This window comes from Etheostoma spectabile, chromosome 20, assembly GCF_008692095.1.
Source record: "Etheostoma spectabile isolate EspeVRDwgs_2016 chromosome 20, UIUC_Espe_1.0, whole genome shotgun sequence".
Classification (NCBI taxonomy): Eukaryota; Metazoa; Chordata; class Actinopteri; order Perciformes; family Percidae; genus Etheostoma; species Etheostoma spectabile.
The window spans coordinates 26,751,284-26,772,337 of record NC_045752.1 but is presented as its reverse complement, the minus strand read 5'-3'; the positions used below and the strand labels follow the sequence as shown (position 1 = coordinate 26,772,337).

Genomic DNA, 21,054 nt, shown 5'->3' with positions numbered 1-21,054 from the left:
GAGACCTCAGATCCAGTATTAGGGGACCACTAAGGTCTTTATAACAATGTTGTGCTTTCTTCACCTGGCGGCGAGTGCTCTGCTCTTGGTTCGGATGTTGTGGGAGTCGTAGTGTTTCTGCTGGATCATGTTCTGGCCCAGTTTCTCCACCTTGTCCAGTTGCTCCACCTGAGCCTCAAGAGCCTCCGCGAACTGGGCCTGCTTCCTCTGCAAAGTCTCCACCTCCGTCACTGAGCTCTGCGCTCACACAACAGCATTTTTCCAGTGACCAATGTAAAAGAAAACATGTGAAATTGGTCCAGAATTAAGCAAGAACACTGAGAACAGGGCTGCAATGTAACCCTATTCTATGAGTGTGTGACATTATGGGATGGATCCCTACAGAGATAGACCTTTTAGTTAAAGAGTAAGATCCTTTTAGTTTAACATGAAACAGAAATCACCATCACCAAACCCACCAGACTCCATGTAAACAATCACTACTTTTAGCGTGTATAGAGCAGCATATCTCCACCAGACTCCATGTAAATAATCACTACCTTTAGTGTGTATAGAGTAGCATATCTCCACCAGACTCCATGTAAATAATCACTACTTTTAGCGTGTATAGAGCCAGGAGCCACGGAGTCCGGTGGAGATACGCTGCTCTATACATGCTAAAAGTAGTGATTATTTACATGGAGTCTGGTGGAGATGTGCTGCTCTATACATGCTAAAAGTAGTGTTTTACATGGAGTCTGGTGGAGATATGCACTCTATAACACTAAAGGTAGTGATTATTACATGGAGTCTGGTGGAGAGCTGCTCTATACACGCTAAAAGTTAGGTGATTATTTACATGGAGTCGGTGGAGATATGCTGCTCTATACACGCTAAAAGTAGTGATTATTTACATGGAGTCTGGTGGAGATTGCTGCTCTATACACGCTAAAAGTAGTGATTATTTACATGGAGTCTGGTGGAGATATGCTGCTCTATACACGCTAAAAGTAGTGATTATTACATGGAGTCTGGTGGAGATATGCTGCTCTATACACGCTAAAATTAGTGAGGTGAGTAAGGTGGCCCTTACCCCCAGGTCCTGGTTGGAGAGGAAGACCTCCTTGTTGCTGAGCCAGCTCTCAAACTGCTCTACAGAGGACAGGAACACCTGCAGGATGGAGAACCCCTCATTTATATAATAATAATACGTTTATTTGATATAGTGGCTTGCTTTCTCCACTCTCTCTAGGTCGCTCCACCCCATTTGGGGCTGTCTCGTACGATCTTCTAGAAAAATCCAGAGTTTTGTTGTGATTGTTGAAAAAATCCTTCATCATGCAGCACGTTTTATTAACCCTCATGTTTTATTTTTAACATCAGGAACTTGGCTTTCTTTCAACCAAATTGCCTAAAAAATAACATGGATGCCGTACCATTGTTCTTCAAGGAAAATGAATCATTACTTTCCCTGAATTTTGGTTGATTTATTGACTTTTATGGCATTTTAAAAGTGACCAAAATCTCGGAATAAATTACATAAAAAGAGACAAAAAGCGCTGAAAAACCCCCCGAGAAATTAATTGTTTTTGTATAATGTTATAAAATTTAGTTTGATTGGCTATGAATTTTTTTTTTAAGCGTAGAAAAAACAGCAAAAACATCGTAAAAAAGCACCAAAAGATGATGGGAAGACAACACAAGGGTTAAAAAACACGATGGATTATGCGGGATATTTATGCAATTTTTTGCCATGAAATTGCGGGAACTTGCAAAAAGTGGAATGATGAAAAAGAGAAATTGTGTTTGTCTTGTCGTGTAGTTACGTCACTTCACAACGTTCCCATGGCAACAGGGGAAAACGGCTGCTCTTGTTTGAAGTAAACGCAACATTTTCATCTTCCTGATAAGATATTTTGTGGCTTTTTTGCAACAAAAATGCGGGATTATGACATCAAACAATCAAGCAAACCCCTCGTTATTTTGCACGGACATCAGCAATTTCTGAAGCTAAAGTGCAGCAAATTTGAAAAAAAAACGCTTTTTCTGGAGGGACTGGCTGAAGCTTTTTAGGATTTATTTTTTAAGGTGAGTAAATAAATCCAAAGACAGCTCCAGGTTTGATCTTCTATGATCCCGAGTCGCCTGCAGACTGCCCTCCAGCAGCGGCGGCCATCTTCTTTGTGTTCAAGTAGCAGGGAGGTCACACCGCACCATCACAACTCTGCCGCATCACGTTAAGCCCCGCCCACCGACTCTACACACGATGTGATTGGCCTGGACCAGAATTTGGTTTTTCCAGCTTGGAGAGTTGCTAGACCGACCCCGGCTGCAGACCACATGATGCAGATCTAGATTTCCCCCCCGCTCCATGTCTCATCCTCACCTGCAGTGTCCGGGCCTGCTCCAGGGTCCTGCTGCGGTCCTGCCAGGCCCGGTCCAGTCCGGATTTAGCCTCCTCCAGCTGGTTCAGGGCCTTCTGGATCTCCGCCTTGGACCCGTGACCCGATCGGATCAGACCAAGGCCGAAGTCCCGGACCGAGTCGATGCGCTCGGCGCGGGCGTCGATCTCCGTCTGGAAACCACATCAAACCAGGTCCAACGGGTTAAGATCCGCTTCAATTAAAGGTAAACAACAGGAATCATATCTAATCTCTGCTGACTGCTGATTGGTCGGAGAGAGTCGTCTCTAATCACTGCAGACTGCTGATTGGTCGGAGAGAATTGACTCTTATCACTGCCGACTGCTGATTGGTCGGAGAGAATCGTCACTAATCGCTGCAGACTGCTGATTGGTTGGAGAGAATTGACTCTAATCACTGCTGACTGCTGATTGGTCGGAGAGAATCGTCTCTAATCTCTGCAGACTGCTGATTGGTCGGAGAGAATCGTCTCTAATCACTGCAGACTGCTGATTGGTCGGAGAGAATCGTCACTAATCTCTGCAGACTGCTGATTGGTCGGAGAGAATCGTCTCTAATCACTGCAGACTGCTGATTGGTCGGAGAGAATTGACTCTTATCACTGCAGACTGCTGATTGGTCGGAGAGAATCGCACTAATCGCTGCCGACTGCTGATTGGTGGAGAGAATCGTCACTAATCTGCTGAGACTGCTGATTGGTCGGAGAGAATCGTCACTAATCTCTGCAGACTGCTGATTGGTCGGCGAGAATCGTCTCTAATCACTGCAGACTGCTGATTGGTCGGAGAGAATCGACTCTAATCATCGCCAGACTGCTGATTGGTCGGAGAGAATTGACTCACTATCGCTGCACTGCTGATTGGTCGGAGAGAATCGTCACTAATCGCTCCCAGACTGCTGATTGGTCGGAGAGAATCGCTCTAATCGCTGCAGACTGCTGATTGGTCGGAGAGAATCGTCACTAATCGCTGCAGACTGCTGATTGGTCGGAGAGAATCGTCACTAATCACTGCAGACTGCTGATTGGTCGGAGAGAATCGTCGACCGTGCAATTTTTTCTTTTTCTGAGTCAAAATGTTAAAACAACGTTTTTGTCGTCTTTTTCGACACTTTTGTCACTCGATATTTTTTCTGCGATCTTTGACGTCTTTTTATAAAGTTTTTCCGACGTTTTTGAAGATTAAACCGACGTTCTTGTCACTTTTACTAAAGTTTTTGACAATTCTTTCCGACGGTTTTTCAATGTTATTACAAATTTAATGTCACTTTTTTGACACTTTGTCACGTTCTGCTTTTGAGTTTGCCACTTTGTCATCTCTGTCAGACGTCTCTCGTTAGACAGCCAATCCCAGACGTTATTAATTAGCATAATTAAGCACGCTGCTGGTGATTGGCTCACTGACTCGGATGAGGTCTACTCCTCAGGTATTGATATTTTTTAGATTTCATGGTGTTATAAGACCAGGAAGCTCCTTAAAGGAACAGCTCAGGGCCCAGTGTGGAGATCTATGGAAGATATCGTGATGCGAGGCTGTGTGGATGTCCCCCCCCCCCCCCCCCCCCCCCGACTATAACCGTGATGGAGTCCAGGTCTTCAGAGTCTCACCTTCCAGTCCTGATGCTCCCCGAGGAGCCGGTCTGCCTCGGCCCGGGTCTTGGGGAGTCCTCTCTCCGCCATGTCGGCGCTCTGCTTCCCGCTCCACTCCAGCAGGAGGCGCTGGTTGGCGCAGAACAGCTGGAGCTGGTGGGCCTCCTGCAGAGTCCCCCTCCTGCACCAACACCACCGCTGTTACATCAACCCCCCCACCGCTGTTACACCAACCCCCCCCACCGCTGTTACACCAACCCCCTCACCGCTGTTACATCAACCCCCCCACCGCTGTTACACCAACCCCCTCACCGCTGTTACATCAACCCCCCACCGCTGTTACATCAACCCCCCCACCGCTGTTACATCAACCCCCCCGGTGTCCTCCTTTAATAAATGTCTATATCTGAAATATGAGTTTCTTTTTAACCAAATTACCACAAACATGGATTCCTTCCAACGCTCTTTATAAACACAACTGATCACTTTCATTCCTCTGATCTTAACTATTAGTCAAATAATTCATATTTTCTGCTTTTTTTAACTCTAAAATTAGGTATAATTCTAGATAAATGAGCGTTATTGACCATGAATTCCAAAAAGTAGTAAAACTAGTAAGGTGGTGGAAGTGGAAACTAAAAAAAAGTCAGAAAAAGGGATGAAAATGTCCAATCTTTGTGCGTTTTTGACCTGAGAGACAAAACCAGGGTTAAAGGTGCAGGTCTGCAGACCGCCAGCAGAGTGGGCGGGCTTACCCGGTCTACCTGGTCTGGACGTTACCTGAGTCTCCCCTTTGGTGTACCAGGGTTTCGGGACTTCTGGACCTCTTCTGTTTCTTTCTTCAAGCTGGTCTGCATACAGATCGAGTGAAGGGCTGGACAACCATCTTTCCGGGCCTGGGTAGACACAACACAAACACGCAACCCACACCAATCGGCTACCCGTCACCCACTACACACTCCACCGGTCCATCTTCAGTCACAGTCCCGTTACTCTCATGGTCTGACGATCACACTGAATGTCTGGAGGACTATGTCGTACCGGCCTGGTGCAGCAACACAACACAGTCATCTACAGCACAGCTTACACACACACACACATCAATACAATACACATCACAGTACCGGTGTGTCATGGTGTGGATGTCTGTGTTTGAGTGTGGTTGTCGTCCGTGACTCATGTCATGTATCTGCGCATGTTCTACCACCATCATGAATGACTCTAACGTGTGTGTGTGTGTGTGTGTGTGTGTGTGTGTGTGTGTGTGTCGTGCATGTGTGCGTGGTGCTGTGTGTGTGTGATGACCTTGTGGTGTGTGTGTGTTGTGTGTGTGTGTGTGTGTGTGTGTGTGTGTGCTGTGACTCTGTGTGTGTGGTGTGTGTGTGTGTGTGTCGTGTGAGTGACTCTTGTGTGTGTGTGTGTCTGTGAGTGACTCTTTGTGTGTGTGTGTGTCTGTGAGTGACTCTTTGTGTGTGTGTGTGTCTGTGAGTGACTCTTTGTGTGTGTGTGTGTGTGTGTGTGTGTGTCTGAAATGTAGCAGAGTAGAAGTAGAAAGTGTCAGTAAAGTACAAGTACCTCAACATCTGGACTGCAGTACAGTACTAGAGTTAATGTACTTACATTCCAGCGTATGTACTTCACAGACAGTGGGGTTTTTGAACATTTTATTATTTAAAGATAACCAAGCTGACCCTCATTCAGATTGACTATTATTGCCCATTCGTATTATTATTCTTCCGCCAGGTTTTTGTCCCACTACTAGTAACGGAGCGTTGCCAACACGCGCACACAAAATACATCAAAACATGTGTAATGATCGGGAATGGTGGGCTATGACTTTTCTAAGAGATTTGCCGCGCGGTTTTTTTCTCAAAATCGGTGAAAAACTGTGAAAAATTTCTCATTGACTTGAATGGGAAATATTCGGGAACTCACTCAACATCGCTCCAAACCCCCCCTCTTTGGGACCGGGCTGTGTCGCCATACTTTAACGTAGAAACGTGATTAAAAGTTTAAACCGAAGACAAGACTTTGGTGTTTATTGGGCTGAATGGGCGTTCAGATACCAAGCACGGTTTCCCTCAAATCCCAGTTTACGTATCGTCCCGTTTTCAGACCGGCTCAGATTTTCCGATGTGTGTGTATGTGGTGAATGTTGAGGCTAGAGTGGAGGACTGAGGGGGGGGGATTAAAGAAATCATCTTGGTTCTCTCTATAACTTCTCATGGACAATTTATACATCAAAACGTAGGTATTCTTGTCTAGTTTCAGCCATTGTGATCATGTATGCGACATGATATGCAATCCTCCTCCATCCACGGCCATGTTAAACATCGTCCACATTTCTGAGCAGAACGCAGAGCGAAGACCTTTTTTACATCGCTGATACGCCCACATTTATAACTTTATCTACATGAATATTATATCAATACGTTCACATTCATAACTTTATCCACATGAATGTTATATCAATACGTTCACAAAGGCCTTCTGGTGCCCACGAGAACCTTATTTTATTGATAGCTAGCTTCCCTTTGATGATATGATCATTTGTTTGAGAGCTTGTTCAGTGTCTGAGTAGCTGGTGACAGCAGGTGCCAGGTGCGTCGTCAACTGATTACAGATCAAAGAGATGACATCACAGAGATGAAAGGCTTCCTATTGGTTCTTAGTAACCAGGCAACCGTACTCTGTATGTCTGTCTGTCGACATCTATCTGTCTCCCTCTGTCACAGACAAACACAAACACACACACACAAACACACACACACACACACACACACAGACACACACACACGTCCTAACGTCTTAAATAGGTTTTTAAAAGTTATATCTCTGAAGGGTTAATAACTTATTATTTGTTATTAAGTTTTATTGATATTTGCATGTGCACCAAGTAGGAGGCTTACTGATAACATTTCTGCGGAATTTTTTAGTTTTTACTACTGTAACTGACCTTTGACCTCTCCTCTGTATCTGACCTTTGACCTCTCCTCTGTGACTGACCTTTGACCTCTCCTCTGTATCTGACCTTTGACCTCTCCTCTGTGACTGACCTTTGACCTCTCCTCTGTATCTGACCTTTGACCTCTCCTCTGTGACTGACCTTTGACCTCTCCTGGATGACGCCGGCCTCTCGCTCTGTCTCCTCGTGGCGTCGCATCAGATTCTCCACGGAGTCCACGTCAGACCCGCAGTCCTGACCCTGCAGCAGTAGCATCTACACACACACACACACACAAAAAAACACACACAGACACAGACACACACACACACACACACACACACACACACACAGAGACACACACACACGGAGACAGAGACACACACACACACACACACACAGTCACTCACAGACACACAGAGACAGACACACACACACACACACACACACACACAGAGACACACACACACGGAGACAGAGACACACACACACACACACACACAGTCACTCACAGACACACAGAGACAGACACACACACACACACACACACACAGAGACAGACACACACACACACACACACACACACACACCCTGTATGTTAGGCATGTTTCATGTCTACGTGGAGACACTAACCCGACGCCGTAGCCTGACGTCCCACAGCCCGCACACACATACAAACACACACACACACACACACACATGCGCATGCATGCACACACACACACACACACAGACCAACAGACAGACACGCAAAGACACAAACACACGCACACACACACACACACACAAACACACACAGACACACACACAACTACACACATGTCGGCTTTGCTATTCCCTTAAAGAGACCGACACACACACCAACGTGTGTGACCGCCAGGCCACGGAGCCTCCCCAGGACCTGGATCCCGCTGTAGTCTCAGCTCTAAGGGGTCGGGGGACTGACCTTCTCGTTGGCCCGGTCTCGGACCTCCTCCAGCTCCCGGATCAGACCGTGGACCACCAGCGCCCCCTCCAGCTTCCTCCTGTAACTGTGCAGATCTCCGTGAAACCTGCTCCACCTGGAGGAGGAACCAGAAAACATTCAACCAGCCGACGTCACAGAAGAGGTTTTCTTTCTTAAAGGGATGAAAGCTGCAGATTTAATCCGGATTTTCGTTGTGTTTGAAGCTAACTTGTAGCTAAGCTAGCAGTGAACCAACTTTGTTAATTAGGTCCATTTTTACTGGGTTGACATTACAGAAGTCTCTCGTTAGCATCTAATGTGCTAACCTTAGACAGTTAAAGAAATGCTAACTAGGCCTCAGACCTGCCCTCTCCTTCCATTGGCCAGTGGCAGCCTATCGGGGGGGGAGGGGGGGGGGGGGGGGCAGCCATTGTTGTCCTACCTGTCGTTGAGCTGCTGTCTCCTCCGGCGAACCGTCACCAGGTCATCGGCGCTCCGTCTCGTCTCCAGTCTCGCCGCCAGGCTGTTGATGGCCGTGATGTGAGCGTCGTCCACCGTCACGTCCTAAACATCAAATACACCTTCAGTGTCTTCATAAGCAGATTTATACATATTCATATTTTTACATATTCATATTTATACATGTACATATTTATACAGGCATCTAGTAGGCATCCTGCTCCCTTATACCCCAAGAAATCATCCTACCACATAAAATGTGGATCAGAGTCTCCCAAAAAGCCCAAGATAATTTCCTCAAATATCTCGTTTTGTCCTCAACTCAACTATATTCATCTTCCTGTCCCAGAGGACAGAAGACACAAGAAGATGTCCCCTCACCCCTTCTCCAGTTCCCCTGAACTCTCCGAGTTTCTTCAGCAGCTGAAGTCCGTGTTCGTAATCCTTCCCGACGTCTCCGACGTTGATCATCACCTCCTGCAACACACACAGGACGGGGACAGATATTACACACAGGGCGGGGACAGACATTACACATCCACCTCATGGTGGAACATGCTGTAAACTAGGGGGACCAATGTCCACACGGGGGGGGGGTTATAAATTCATGACAATGTCCTGTTTTCACTGTTTTTCATGGGACCATTGAGCAAAGACTTAAATTGACTGACGCTTTGCACACAGTACTACGGTACTTTGTTGCGTTATGTAATTCCCGATAGGACGCTCTGTGACAGGGAGCAGATCAGACAGGGAGAACATACAGGGAGCAGATCAGACACGGAGAACATACAGGGAGCAGATCAGACAGGGAGAACATACAGGGAGCAGATCAGACAGGGAGAACATACAGGGAGCAGATCAGACACGGAGAACATACAGGGAGCAGATCAGACACGGAGAACATACAGGGAGCAGATCAGACACGGAGAACATACAGGGAGCAGATCAGACAGGGAGAACATACAGGGAGCAGATCAGACACGGAGAACATACAGGGAGCAGATCAGACACGGAGAACATACAGGGAGCAGATCAGACACGGAGAACATACAGGGAGCAGATCAGACAGGGAGAACATACAGGGAGCAGATCAGACACGGAGAACATACAGGGAGCAGATCAGACATGGAGCACATCAGACAGGGAGCAGATCAGACAGGGAGCAGATCTGACAGGGAGCAGATCCAACAGGGAGCAAATCTGACAGGGAGCAAATCAGACAGAGAGCAGATCAGACAGTGGAGCAGATCAGACAAGGAGAAGATCAGACAAGGAGAAGATCAGACAAGGAGAAGATCAGACAAGGAGAAGATCAGACAGGGAGCAGATCAGACATAACAAAAAATGCCAAAGCAAAAGTGCAGCTTCCCAGACGAACTGGAGAAAACCTTTTCACGTCCCGTCCTGGTCAGGATATTACCTTATGTCTCCAACCTTATGTCTCCTCCCCTGTCTCCTACCTTGTGTCTCCTCCCCTGTCTCCTACCTTACGTCTCCTCCCAGTCTCCTACCTAACGTCTCCTCCCCTGTCTCCTATATTATGTCTCTTCCCCTGTCTCCTACCTTATGTCTCCTCCCAGTCTCCTACCTCATGTCTCCTCCCCCGGTCTCCTACCTCATGTCTCCTCCCCCGGTCTCCTACCTCATGTCTCTTCCCCCGGTCTTCTACCTCACAACTCCTCCCTCAGTCACCTACCTCATGTCTCCTCCCCCGGTCATCTACCTCATAACTCCTCCCTCAGTCTCTTACCTTATGTCTGATCCAGGCCTCCACCTCTTCCACTTTCTGCAGGAACTCCAGCAAGTCTCTGTTGTCCTCCAGATCTTTCCCCCGGGTGGCCAGGGCCTCCTTTAGCTCCTCCCAGTGGCGCTGCAGGGCGGCGGCGCTCCTCTTCACCTCCTTGGACCTGGGGTGTCGAAGGGAAACCAGCTCGTCTCCGGCCTGGAGACACAAGAAGACAGTCTGACCCTGAACTTTGAAGACAATTTCTTACATTATGTTATTTTGTCAAACGAGTAGACACACTTCTACAGTTTTTTGCCGATTCAACGTGATCCACACGCAACAACTGATAGATCCAGCTACAAAAAAGCCTGAAAGTCTGAACTCAGGGCGGAGGTACAACGAGGTGATGTCATGGAGCGCTGCAGACATGGGACCTCACCTGCAGCACGGCGCTGATGGTCTCTCTGTGCGCCAGGATCTCGGCCTCGAACACCTGATGTTTCTGGAGAAGCTTCATCTTGGCCTGAAGAGTGCTGAGGTCGGCTTTCCCGTCCTCCGCCATCTTCTGCCTCCGCTCAGACGCCCACTCCTCGGCCTGAAGACACACAGACAGGTTCACGTAGACCTTAGTGGTCCCCTAATACTGTATCTGAAGTCTCTTTATATAGACCTTAGTGGTCCCCCAATACTGTATCTGAAGTCTCTTTATATAGACCTTAGTGGTCCCCTAATACTGTATCTGAAGTCTCTTTTATATAGACCTTAGTGGTCCCTAATACTGCATCTGAAGTCTCTTTATATAGACCTTAGTGGTCCCTAATACTGCATCTGAAGTCTCTTTATATAGACCTTAGTGGTCCCCTAATACTGCATCTGAAGTCTCTTTTATATAGACCTTAGTGGTCCCCTAATACTGTATCTGAAGTCTCTTTATATAGACCTTAGTGGTCCCCTAATACTGTATCTGAAGTCTCTTTATATAGACCTTAGTGGTCCCTAATACTGTATATGTACATAGTATATATATATAGTATACCGGTACCTCGGTAACGTCTCGGTTGAAGATGCACAGCCTCCTGCAGAGCTCCAGCTCCTTCCTGCGTTTGACGGACAGCTCCCTGATCCTGTCCCGTCGCTGGAGGAGGGCTTTGAGTTTGGCTTTGACCAATCGGCTCTTCTCGCGGCTCAGCTGCTTCCTTAGCCGCTCGGACAGATCCTTCAGAGAGGACAGCTGAGGGGGGGAGGGAGGGAGGGAGAAAGAGAGGGAGGGGGAGGAGAGAGGGAGGGGGAGAGAGAGGGGGGAGCAAGGGAGGGGGAGAGAGAGGGAGGGGGAGAGAGAGGGGGAGCAAGGGAGGGAGGGAAAGTTCATAATTTTTGACATGAAGAATTTTTAAGACCTCGTGAGAATTTTGTATAAACTAAAGGCCTTACACATACTCCCTGCAGTCCTCCAAAGTACCCCTAAGGGGACACCTACCCCCTGCAGTCCTCCAAAGTACCCCTAAGGGGACACCTACCCCCTGCAGTCCTCCAAAGTACCCCTAGGGGTACACATACCCCCTCCAGAAGCACTGCTCTACAGTATCTCATCTGTGTTTCTAGTGGATGTAAAACTCTTCCTGGCCCTGTTTTACACCCTTTCAAAATAAAGCTCCACCAGAAGAGCAGACCTTGTCCTCCAAAGTACCCCTAGGGGGACACAAAACCCCTGCAGACCTTGTCTTCCAAAGTACCCCAAGGGGGACAGATAACCCCTGCAGACTTTGTCCTCTAAAGTACCCCTAGGGGGACACATGACCCCTGCAGACCTTCCCCTCCAAAGTACCCTTAGGGGGACACATAACCCCTGCAGACTTTGTCCTCCAAAGTACCCCTAGGGGGACACATGACCCCTGCAGACCTTCCCCTCCAAAGTACCCCTAGGGGGACACAAAACCCCTGCAGACCTTGTCCTCCAAAGTACCCCTAGGGGGACACATGACCCCTGCAGACCTTCCCCTCCAAAGTACCCCTAGGGGGACACATAACCCCTGCAGACTTTGTCCTCCAAAGTACCCCTAGGGGGACACATGACCCCTGCAGACCTTCCCTCCAAAGTACCCCTAGGGGGACACAAAACCCCTGCAGACCTTGTCCTCCAAAGTACCCCTAGGGGGACACAAAACCCCTGCAGACCTTGTCCTCCAAAGTACCCCTAGGGGGACACATGACCCCTGCAGAACTTGTCCTCCAAAGTACCCCTAGGGGGACACATGACCCCTGCAGACCTTGTCCTCCTAAAGTACCCCTAGGGGGACACATGACCCCTGCAGACCTTGTCCTCCTAAAGTACCCCTGGGGGGACACATGACCGCTGCAGACCTTGTCCTCCTAAAGTACCCCTAGGGGGACACATGACCCCTGCAGACCTTGTCCTCCTGCGAGCTGAGCAGCTTCTCGAAAGCTTCGTGGCGTTTGATCAAACCCTCGGTCTCGTCCACCGTGTTTCCCAGAGTGCCGTTCTGCAGCAGGACCTGTGGGGGGATCGAACCAGCGGTCAGGGGCTGAAGGTCAGGTCTTAACACACAGCAGGGTTGTCCTCAGGTGTGTGTGTGGGGGGGGGGGGGGGGACTTGGGGCTCTTCATCAGGTAAACAAAATGCCATTTCACATAATTTTGGACCATTATTATTATATTAATAGAGTTTACCTCCTGGGAGCTGGACATCTTGTCCATGCTGTTTGCGTCTCTGTAGAAGACCTGCTCCAGGTGGACGCTCTCCAACCAGCTCTGCTTCTGGGTCCACTGGTCCTCCAGTCTGTCCCGCTCCGCCTGCAGGGACGCCAGCTTCTCCCTCACCTGGGAGGAGACACAGGTACGCAGGGGTTACACCGGGGTCTCCCCCACCTGGAGACACAGGCACGCAGCGCACTGCGTCTGTCTGTCTGTCTCTCTGTCTCTCTCTGTCTCTTTCTGTCTCTTTCTGTCTGTCTCTCTCTGTCTGTCTGTCTCTCTTTCTCTCTGTCTCTCTCTGTCTGTCTCTCTCTCTGTCTGTCTCTCTGTCTCTTTCTGTCTCTTTCTGTCTGTCTCTCTCTGTCTGTCTGTCTCTCTTTCTCTCTGTCTCTCTCTGTCTGTCTCTCTCTCTGTCTGTCTCTCTGTCTCTTTCTGTCTCTTTCTGTCTGTCTCTCTCTGTCTCTTTCTGTCTGTCTCTCTCTTTCTCTCTCTGTCTCTCTCTTTCGGTCTGTCTCTCTCTCTGTCTGTCTCTCTCTGTCTCTTTCTGTCTCTTTCTGTCTGTCTCTCTCTGTCTCTCTCTGTCTCTTTCGGTCTGTCTCTCTCTGTCTTTTTCTGTCTCTTTCTGTCTCTTTCGGTCTGTCTCTCTCTGTCTCTTTCTGTCTCTCTCTGTCTCTCTCTGTCTCTTTCGGTCTGTCTCTCTCTGTCTCTTTCTGTCTCTTTCTGTCTCTTTCAGTCTGTCTCTCTCTGTCTGTCTCTCTCTGTCTGTCTGTCTCTCTCTGTCTGTCTCTCTCTGTCTCTTTCGGTCTGTCTCTCTTTGTCTGTCTCTCTCTCTCAGCCCAACCTGGACCTGGTCCCGGTCCTCTCCGTCCTCACCTCCCTGCTGTTGGTCCGGTCCAGCAGCTGCCCCCCAAGGTCCCGGGCCTGTTGGTACATCTCGTGCCGGGCCTCCATCTGGGCCCAGAGCTGCTGGTGCTGGACCAGCTGCAGGTCTGCGGTCGCCACGTCGCTGATGGTCTCCTCCGCCGCCATCGCACCAATCAGCTGGCTGCACCACAGGAAGTACTCCTGCGCCTGGGGACACAGACAGGGACACGCACGCCGTTAGACCGCGTCCTCCACGCGCCGAAAACCGGTATCTACCACACCGGAACAACATTAACGTCAAGTTTACAGTAACTTCCTGTAACGGTTGTCCTGGAAGTTCCTGTGAATGCTTTTCACAGTAAAGGTACTAAATGTACTAAAGGTACTAAAGGTACTAAAGGTACTAAATGTACTAAAGGTACTAAAGGTACTAAAGGTACTAAAGGTACTAAAGGTACTAAATGTACTAAAGGTACTAAAGATACTAAAGGTACTAAATGTACTAAAGGTACTAAATGTACTTCCATTTACAGTATTTTCTGTTTTCATTGGAAAATACACAACAATTATCACACAACGCAACATAAAAAAGTAATAGTACAGTAGTTTACTGTAATATGTACAGTACTATAGTGGCTGTATTGTGATTATTGTACAGTAATATTTAGACTACGGTGATGTTGTCATGGACAACAAGGTTGTGATGTACTTTACAGCATTCTACTGTAAAAAGGAGGAGGAGGAAAAAATTGCAAAAACTGCGGTTAAATGAAAAAGGGACTTTGTTGCGTAATTACATCACTTCATAATGTTTCCATGGCAACATTGAAAACGGCTGCTCTTTTTGTGAAGTGAACAAAACATTTTTAACTTCTTTTGTCAGATATTTGGGACTTTTTTTTTTTTTTTGCAACAAAACTGTGAATTATGACATCATGCAAGCCCTGCATCATTTTGCAGGGAAATTATTGCACATAAAATTTATATATTTAAATTTAAATTAAATTTTTTTTTGGAGGGACCGGGAAGAGAACAGGGACACAGGATAATAATTTTAAAAAAATTAAAATTTTTTTTTTTTTCAAACAGTAAAATTAAAAAAAAAAATTAAAAAAAATTAAAATTTTAAAAATAATTTTTTTTTAAAATTTAATGAGTAAATGAGTAAAAATACATAAATAAATAAATTGATGAAATAAAAAACAAAAATATAAAAACTGTAAGCTGTGTTTACCGTGTTGAGGAAGGCGTATCTCTGGCGCGCCAGCGTCAGCTCCTCCCTCCGTCTCTCGGCGTGGAGGCGGAGCTCCTCCCACTGCTCCACCACTTCCTGCTGCACTTCCTGTAGGCGGAGCTTCAGCCGAGGCGAGCAGAGGTCCAGGACGGGGTCCACGGCGTCCAGCTGCTGCTGCAACTGCAACGCACAACAACACATACACAACAACAACACAAGTACACATCAACAACACAAATACACAACAACAACACAGGTACACACATCAACACACAACAACGCACAACAACACATACACAACAACAACACAGGTACACACATCAACACACAACAACAAATACACAACAACACAAACAACAACAACAACACAGGTACACATCAACAACACAAATACACACATCAACACACCACAACAACACACCACAACAAATACACAACAACAACACAAATACACACATCAACACACCACAACACATACACAACAACAACACAGGTACACATCAACACACAACAACAACAACGCACAACAACACATACACAACAACAACACAGGTACACATCAATAACACAAATACACGCATCAACACACCACAACAAATACACACATTAACAACAACAAATACACACATCAACACAGGTACACATCAATAACACAAATACACACATCCTCAACAACAAATACACAACAACAACACAAATACACACATCAACACACAACAACACACCACAACAAATACACACATCAACACACGACAACAACACACAACAACAAATACACACATCAACACACAAAACAAATACACACATCAACACATCACAATAAATACACACACAATAACACAAAGCGTGTCAGCCCCTTTAAGGAACAACTGGGTCATGTTTGGTGGAATCTGAATCATTTTTGGCCAGATACACAACTTCCTCCTTCAGCAGCCCTGAGACTGGTTGCCGTGGTTACCTGTTGCTCGGTGACGGCGAGCTCGTGGAGCAGAGCGTCGTGTTTCCTCAGCTGTGACATCACGCCTCGCACATCCTTCGCCACGTCGTCAGGGATGCTCTTCTGCCGCTCCTGCAAAGACACGCACGCAGTTCACATCTTTAACTGTATTAAAGGGCCCATATTATTATTAAAGGGCCCATATTCTCGTCATGGTTGTCATATTTATCTATCATATAATCAAGAATATAATAAAACTAGAGGGAGACTTGGCATACAGCCCGATCCAGCTAGGGAGAGTTCTAGACAGAGGGATGGGATCCGGTTGAGGAGAGTTCTAGACAGAGGGATGGGATCCGGTTGAGGAGAGTTCTAGACAGAGGGATGTGATCCGGTTGAGGAGAGTTCTAGACAGAGGGATGGGATCCGGTTGAGGAGAGTTCTAGACAGAGGGATGGTGATCCGGTTGGGAGAGTTCTAGACAGAGGGATGGGATCCGGTTGAGGAGAGTTCTAGACAGAGGGATGGGATCCGGTTGAGGAAGTTCTAGACGAGGATGGCATCCGTTAGGAGAGTTCTAGACTAGGTATGGATCCGTTGGAGAGTTTTAGCCTGACCAGGGTCCTCTCTTTCCCTGTCTTCTTATTATCTGTTATTTTAACAGCTGGGACTGAGCTCCTCTCTCCTCTATCTTCTATCTTTTCATTTATGTGCATCCATATACCATAAATCGTTTACCAACCTAGTTTACTAATAATAATAATATAATAATTAAATAAAATTAATTTATAAGCCTATATTTGCAAAAATCTCAAAGTGCTACATGAAAAAAAAGAAAAGTAAGTATAAATAAACCATGGAGCATGAAAATAAAATAATAAAAAAACAATGTAGAAAAGGGCAAGAGATCAGTCATAAGCTCTCCTAAAAAGGTGGGTTTTAAGGCCACGTTTAAAATAATCCACAGTCTGTGGTGTCCTCAGGTCTCCAGTCTGTGGTGTCCTCAGGTGGTCAGTCTGTGGTGTCCTCAGGTCTCCAGTCTGTGGTGTCCTCAGGTCTCCAGTCTGTGGTGTCCTCAGGTGGTCAGGGAGAGCATTCCACAGTCTGGGAGCCGCTGAGCAGAAAGCCCGATCTCCCATAGTACGGAGCTTTGTCCTGGGAGGTTTCAGGAGATAACCTGAGGCAGATCGGAGGGTCCGGGTAGAGGTCTGAGGGGTGAGAAGTTCCTTGAGGTAGGGGGGGGCTTCACCGTGGATGCACTGATGGGTGAGGAGGGAGACCTTGTACTCAATCCTGAGAGACACAGGAAGCCAGTGGAGAGATTTGAGGATGGGGGTGATGTGGTCGTGTTTGCGCACCCTCAACAACCCTTACTAACCTAGTTACTAACCTAGTTACTAACCTAGTTATTAACTTAGTTAATAACCTAGTTACTAACCTAGTTATTAACTTAGTTACTAACCTAGTTACTAACCTAGCTCTGGGGAGTCATTCCCCGGAGTCCTTATGTTCTTTTTTCCCAGCATGTTCCCTTGGATCAGAGAGGCTCCAAAATCAGGGTAGCAGCTGTCGCCATGGTCCCGCTACACGTTCTGCGGTGCCATGTTCAACTGCTACACTGCAGTGCCCTGCTACGTCCTGCTACGTCCTGCTACGTCCTGCTACGTCCTGCTACACCCTGCTACGCCCTGCTACGTCCTGCTACGTCCTGCTACGTCCTGCTACACCCTGCTACGTCCTGCTACGTCCTGCTACACCCTGCTACGTCCTGCTGCGTCCTGCAACGTCCTGCTACGTCCTGCTACGTCCTGCTGTGTCCTGCTACACCCTGCTACGTCCTGCTACGTCCTGCTGTGCCCTGCTATGCCATGAACTACTACAAACTAATATTTTTTCTATTTTTGTTATTTCCACTCTTCATTCTAACCCCAACCGGCCCGTCAGACACCGCCTACCAAGAGCCTGGGTCTGGGTCAGGGACTGGGTCTGGGTCTAGGTCTCGGCCTGGGCCTGGGTCTGGGTCTGTCCCAGGTTTCTTCCTAAAAGGAGTTTTTCCTCTCCACTGTGGCCCTGTTGCTGCTCTGGAGGAGACTACTAGAACTGTTGGGTCCTTGTAAATTCTGGAGTGTGGTCTAGACCTGGTCTATCTGTAAAGGGTCTTGAGATAACTCTTGTTATGAATTGATACTATAAATAAATTTAATTGAATTGAATTATAATTAAAGGACCCATATTATTCTTAAAGGCCCAGTATTAGTATTATTATTAAAGGGCCCATATTATTGTTATTAAAGGGCCCATATTATTATTAAAGGGCCCATATTATTATTATTAAAGGGCCCATATTATTATTAAAGGGCCCATATTATTATTATTAAAGGGCCCATATTCTGCTCATCTACAGGGTCATAACTGTATTATGAGGCTGGACCAGAATAATAATAATAACAATAATAATTTGTGTGATGGAGGCTGCACCTTGATGAGGGTCAGGGCGTCGTTCAGGTCTTGGTAGAAGCGGTAACACTCCTCGGCTCGCTGCAGCCGGTCCCGGCGCTCCCGGGCCACGCCCTTCAAATCCTCCCAGCATGCACTGCAGGCAAACACACGGCAGAATGAACACAAAGTGGAGCCCAGCGCTGCACCGCCAAAATAAAAGCGGTCCCTATGTTTCCCTCTCCTCTGGGACAGACGTCAACAGAAATCAACAGTTTTTGGACACATTTCTATCGCTTTTTTGACACGTTTGAGATACTCTTTATCACTTTTGGGCGTTTTTTTCAACCCTTTCTTCATTTTTGTAACCCTACCATCAGCACCACCCTTTTAACGCTTTTTTTAAAACGCTTTTTCAACTTTTTTTCGACGCGATACAAGATACTTTTTGATGCTTTTTTCAACCCTTTCTTCATTTCTGTCCCCTCCCCATCACTATCACCAACACATCACCACTAGTTTACACTGTTTCCTGTTTCCAATTCATGGTCAAGAAACCTCATTTATATGACATTATAGCATTTTTTTGTCTTTTGTCAAAAACAGAATTTGGGGGAAATAAAAACACCCAAAATTCCCTAAAGTAGTGACCTGATCCTTCAAGCGGTATATGGAACCATCCCTGTAATATTTGGACAATTTGGAAGAAAGAATTCCAGATTTCTGATGTAGAAACCTTTAAAAACGGCGTTTACAGCGCTGCTTATGAGTAATGGAACCTGAGCTAAAGCTGATTAAAAAGAGGAATAAAAAATATCATCTTTTGGAAATTGATCTTAATGCTTCAATTAAAAAATCCTTTAACCCTCGTGTTGTCTGCCTGTTGCAACTGTTGGTTTTTCTGGGTCAAATGTTGAGTTGTTCTTTTGACATTTGACACTTTTCCCGTCTTTTCTTGTCATTTTTTCAACATTTTTTTGTCACGTTTTGTGATGTTTTTGTAGATGTTTTTTGCAGCGTTTCTGAAGCTTTTTTTTTTAGTAACAGGGATTTGAACTTGGCCTAAAAACACACTCATCCAGGAGACCGTCCCTGGAGAGGAAGGGTACAAACAGCTGGGTGCTACCTGAGCCGCAGCTGGGTGCTACCTGAGCTGCAGCTGGGTGCCCCTGAGCTGCAGCTGGGTGCTACCTGAGCTGCAGCTGGGTGCCCCCTGAGCTGCAGCTGGGTGCTACCTGAGCTGCAGCTAGGTGCTACCTGAGCTGCAGCTGGGTGCCCCCTGAGCTGCAGCTGGGTGCTACCTGAGCTGCAGCTGGGTGCCCTGAGCTGCAGCTGGGTGCTACCTGAGCTGCAGCTGGGTGCTACCTGAGCTGCAGCTGGGTGCCCCCTGAGCTGCAGCTGGGTGCTACCTGAGCCGCTGCAGCGCCTCTCGGACTGCAGGTCTCTGCGGGTGCTTGTTGCGGAGCAGCGGAGCAGCCAGCTCGCTGCAGCTCTGCAGTCTCTCGTCTCCGACTTCCAGCTGCTTCAGGAAACCTTCGAACTTCCCCCGCAGCAGCTGCAACATAACACACACACACACACACACACACACACACACACACACACACACACACACACACACACACACACAGCAACGGTTACTTCACCGTGTCATCTTTACTTTCATCACCTTCATCACCATCAGATCCTTTTTTTGTTTCATTAAACAGAGCCAACGATCACATTATCTTCATCCATAGACTGGTGTGTGTGTGTGTGTGTGTGTGTGTGTGTGTGTGTGTGTGTGTGTGTGTGTGTGTGTGTGTGTGTGTGTATATACACAAAGTGACAGATGTAAAAAAAAATTAAAAAGACAAATGTCAATAAAAGTGGCTAAACTGTGGAAAATGTAAAAAAAATGTTTTATAAATTTAAAAAACATGGCAAAAAAGTGAAAAATTGCTGAACAAAATGACGAAAATGTAAAAAAAAAAAAGTGAAAAATGTAAAAAAAACTAAAAATTTGGGGAAAAACACAGAAAAGTCCAAAAGGCTCAGAAAAAGTCTAAAATTGTTGAAAAAGTGACAAAATCATTGGGGGAAAGACACAAAATGGTCAAAAATGATGACCAAAACCTTTGTAGAAGGCTTTTATTTTGAAATATTTACTCTTTTTTTGAATTTGAAGGTTGGCGTGAAGACAACACGAAGATTAAGTTGCTGTCCTTGGCACAACCAATATATATATATATATACACACACACACACACACACACACAACACACACACACACACACCACATACACATACACATACACACACACACAAAACACACACACACACACACATACACATACACAACACATACACATAACACACACACACACAACACACACACACACACACACACACACACACACACACACACACACACACACACACACACAGGGACAATATGAGCCCGTCAGGTCGCACCTGTACGTGTTGGTAGTCGTTGCCCAGGTCCTGGGACTCGGCTGTCGGTCTCTGGCGGGTCATCCAGTCCTCCAAGTCCAGCGCCTCTCGGCTGAACTCGTGGAGACGGAGGACTTCCTGTAACCTCTGACCCCTGCAGGGAGGAAGGGGAAGTCAACGGGTGGAGTTAGCCCCACAAGGTTTTAATAAACTGGAACTGGGGCGAGAAAGCAAAAAAGTCCCAAATATCGTCTCGACGTCCTCTAAAGGCTGGACCACGTGACTGTGGTTAATCAGCCGTCACCGTGGCAACCGGGTTGGTTCAGTGGTAGAGCGGGCGCACACGTACTGAGAGGTTTATGACTCGATG

General features: G+C 46.9%; 1 protein-coding gene across 1 annotated transcript in view; it reads right to left on the bottom strand.

Annotated features, from left to right (window-relative positions):
• Positions 1–21,054, bottom strand: part of sptbn5 (spectrin, beta, non-erythrocytic 5) — an 81,168-nt gene that overhangs the window by 17,692 nt on the left and 42,422 nt on the right. The window contains exons 34-53 of the mRNA XM_032499798.1: positions 20,706–20,838; positions 19,661–19,806; positions 18,294–18,408; positions 15,837–15,947; positions 14,879–15,058; positions 13,654–13,851; positions 12,757–12,906; positions 12,477–12,581; positions 11,111–11,299; positions 10,508–10,663; positions 10,093–10,284; positions 8,721–8,816; positions 8,323–8,444; positions 7,881–7,995; positions 7,097–7,210; positions 4,771–4,886; positions 4,009–4,171; positions 2,366–2,554; positions 1,073–1,150; positions 65–237 (exon numbers count right to left, since the gene is read on the bottom strand). Coding sequence (XP_032355689.1) covers positions 65–237; positions 1,073–1,150; positions 2,366–2,554; positions 4,009–4,171; positions 4,771–4,886; positions 7,097–7,210; positions 7,881–7,995; positions 8,323–8,444; positions 8,721–8,816; positions 10,093–10,284; positions 10,508–10,663; positions 11,111–11,299; positions 12,477–12,581; positions 12,757–12,906; positions 13,654–13,851; positions 14,879–15,058; positions 15,837–15,947; positions 18,294–18,408; positions 19,661–19,806; positions 20,706–20,838 — 2,841 coding nt within the window. The remainder of the gene's footprint in view (positions 1–64; positions 238–1,072; positions 1,151–2,365; positions 2,555–4,008; positions 4,172–4,770; positions 4,887–7,096; positions 7,211–7,880; positions 7,996–8,322; positions 8,445–8,720; positions 8,817–10,092; positions 10,285–10,507; positions 10,664–11,110; positions 11,300–12,476; positions 12,582–12,756; positions 12,907–13,653; positions 13,852–14,878; positions 15,059–15,836; positions 15,948–18,293; positions 18,409–19,660; positions 19,807–20,705; positions 20,839–21,054) is intronic.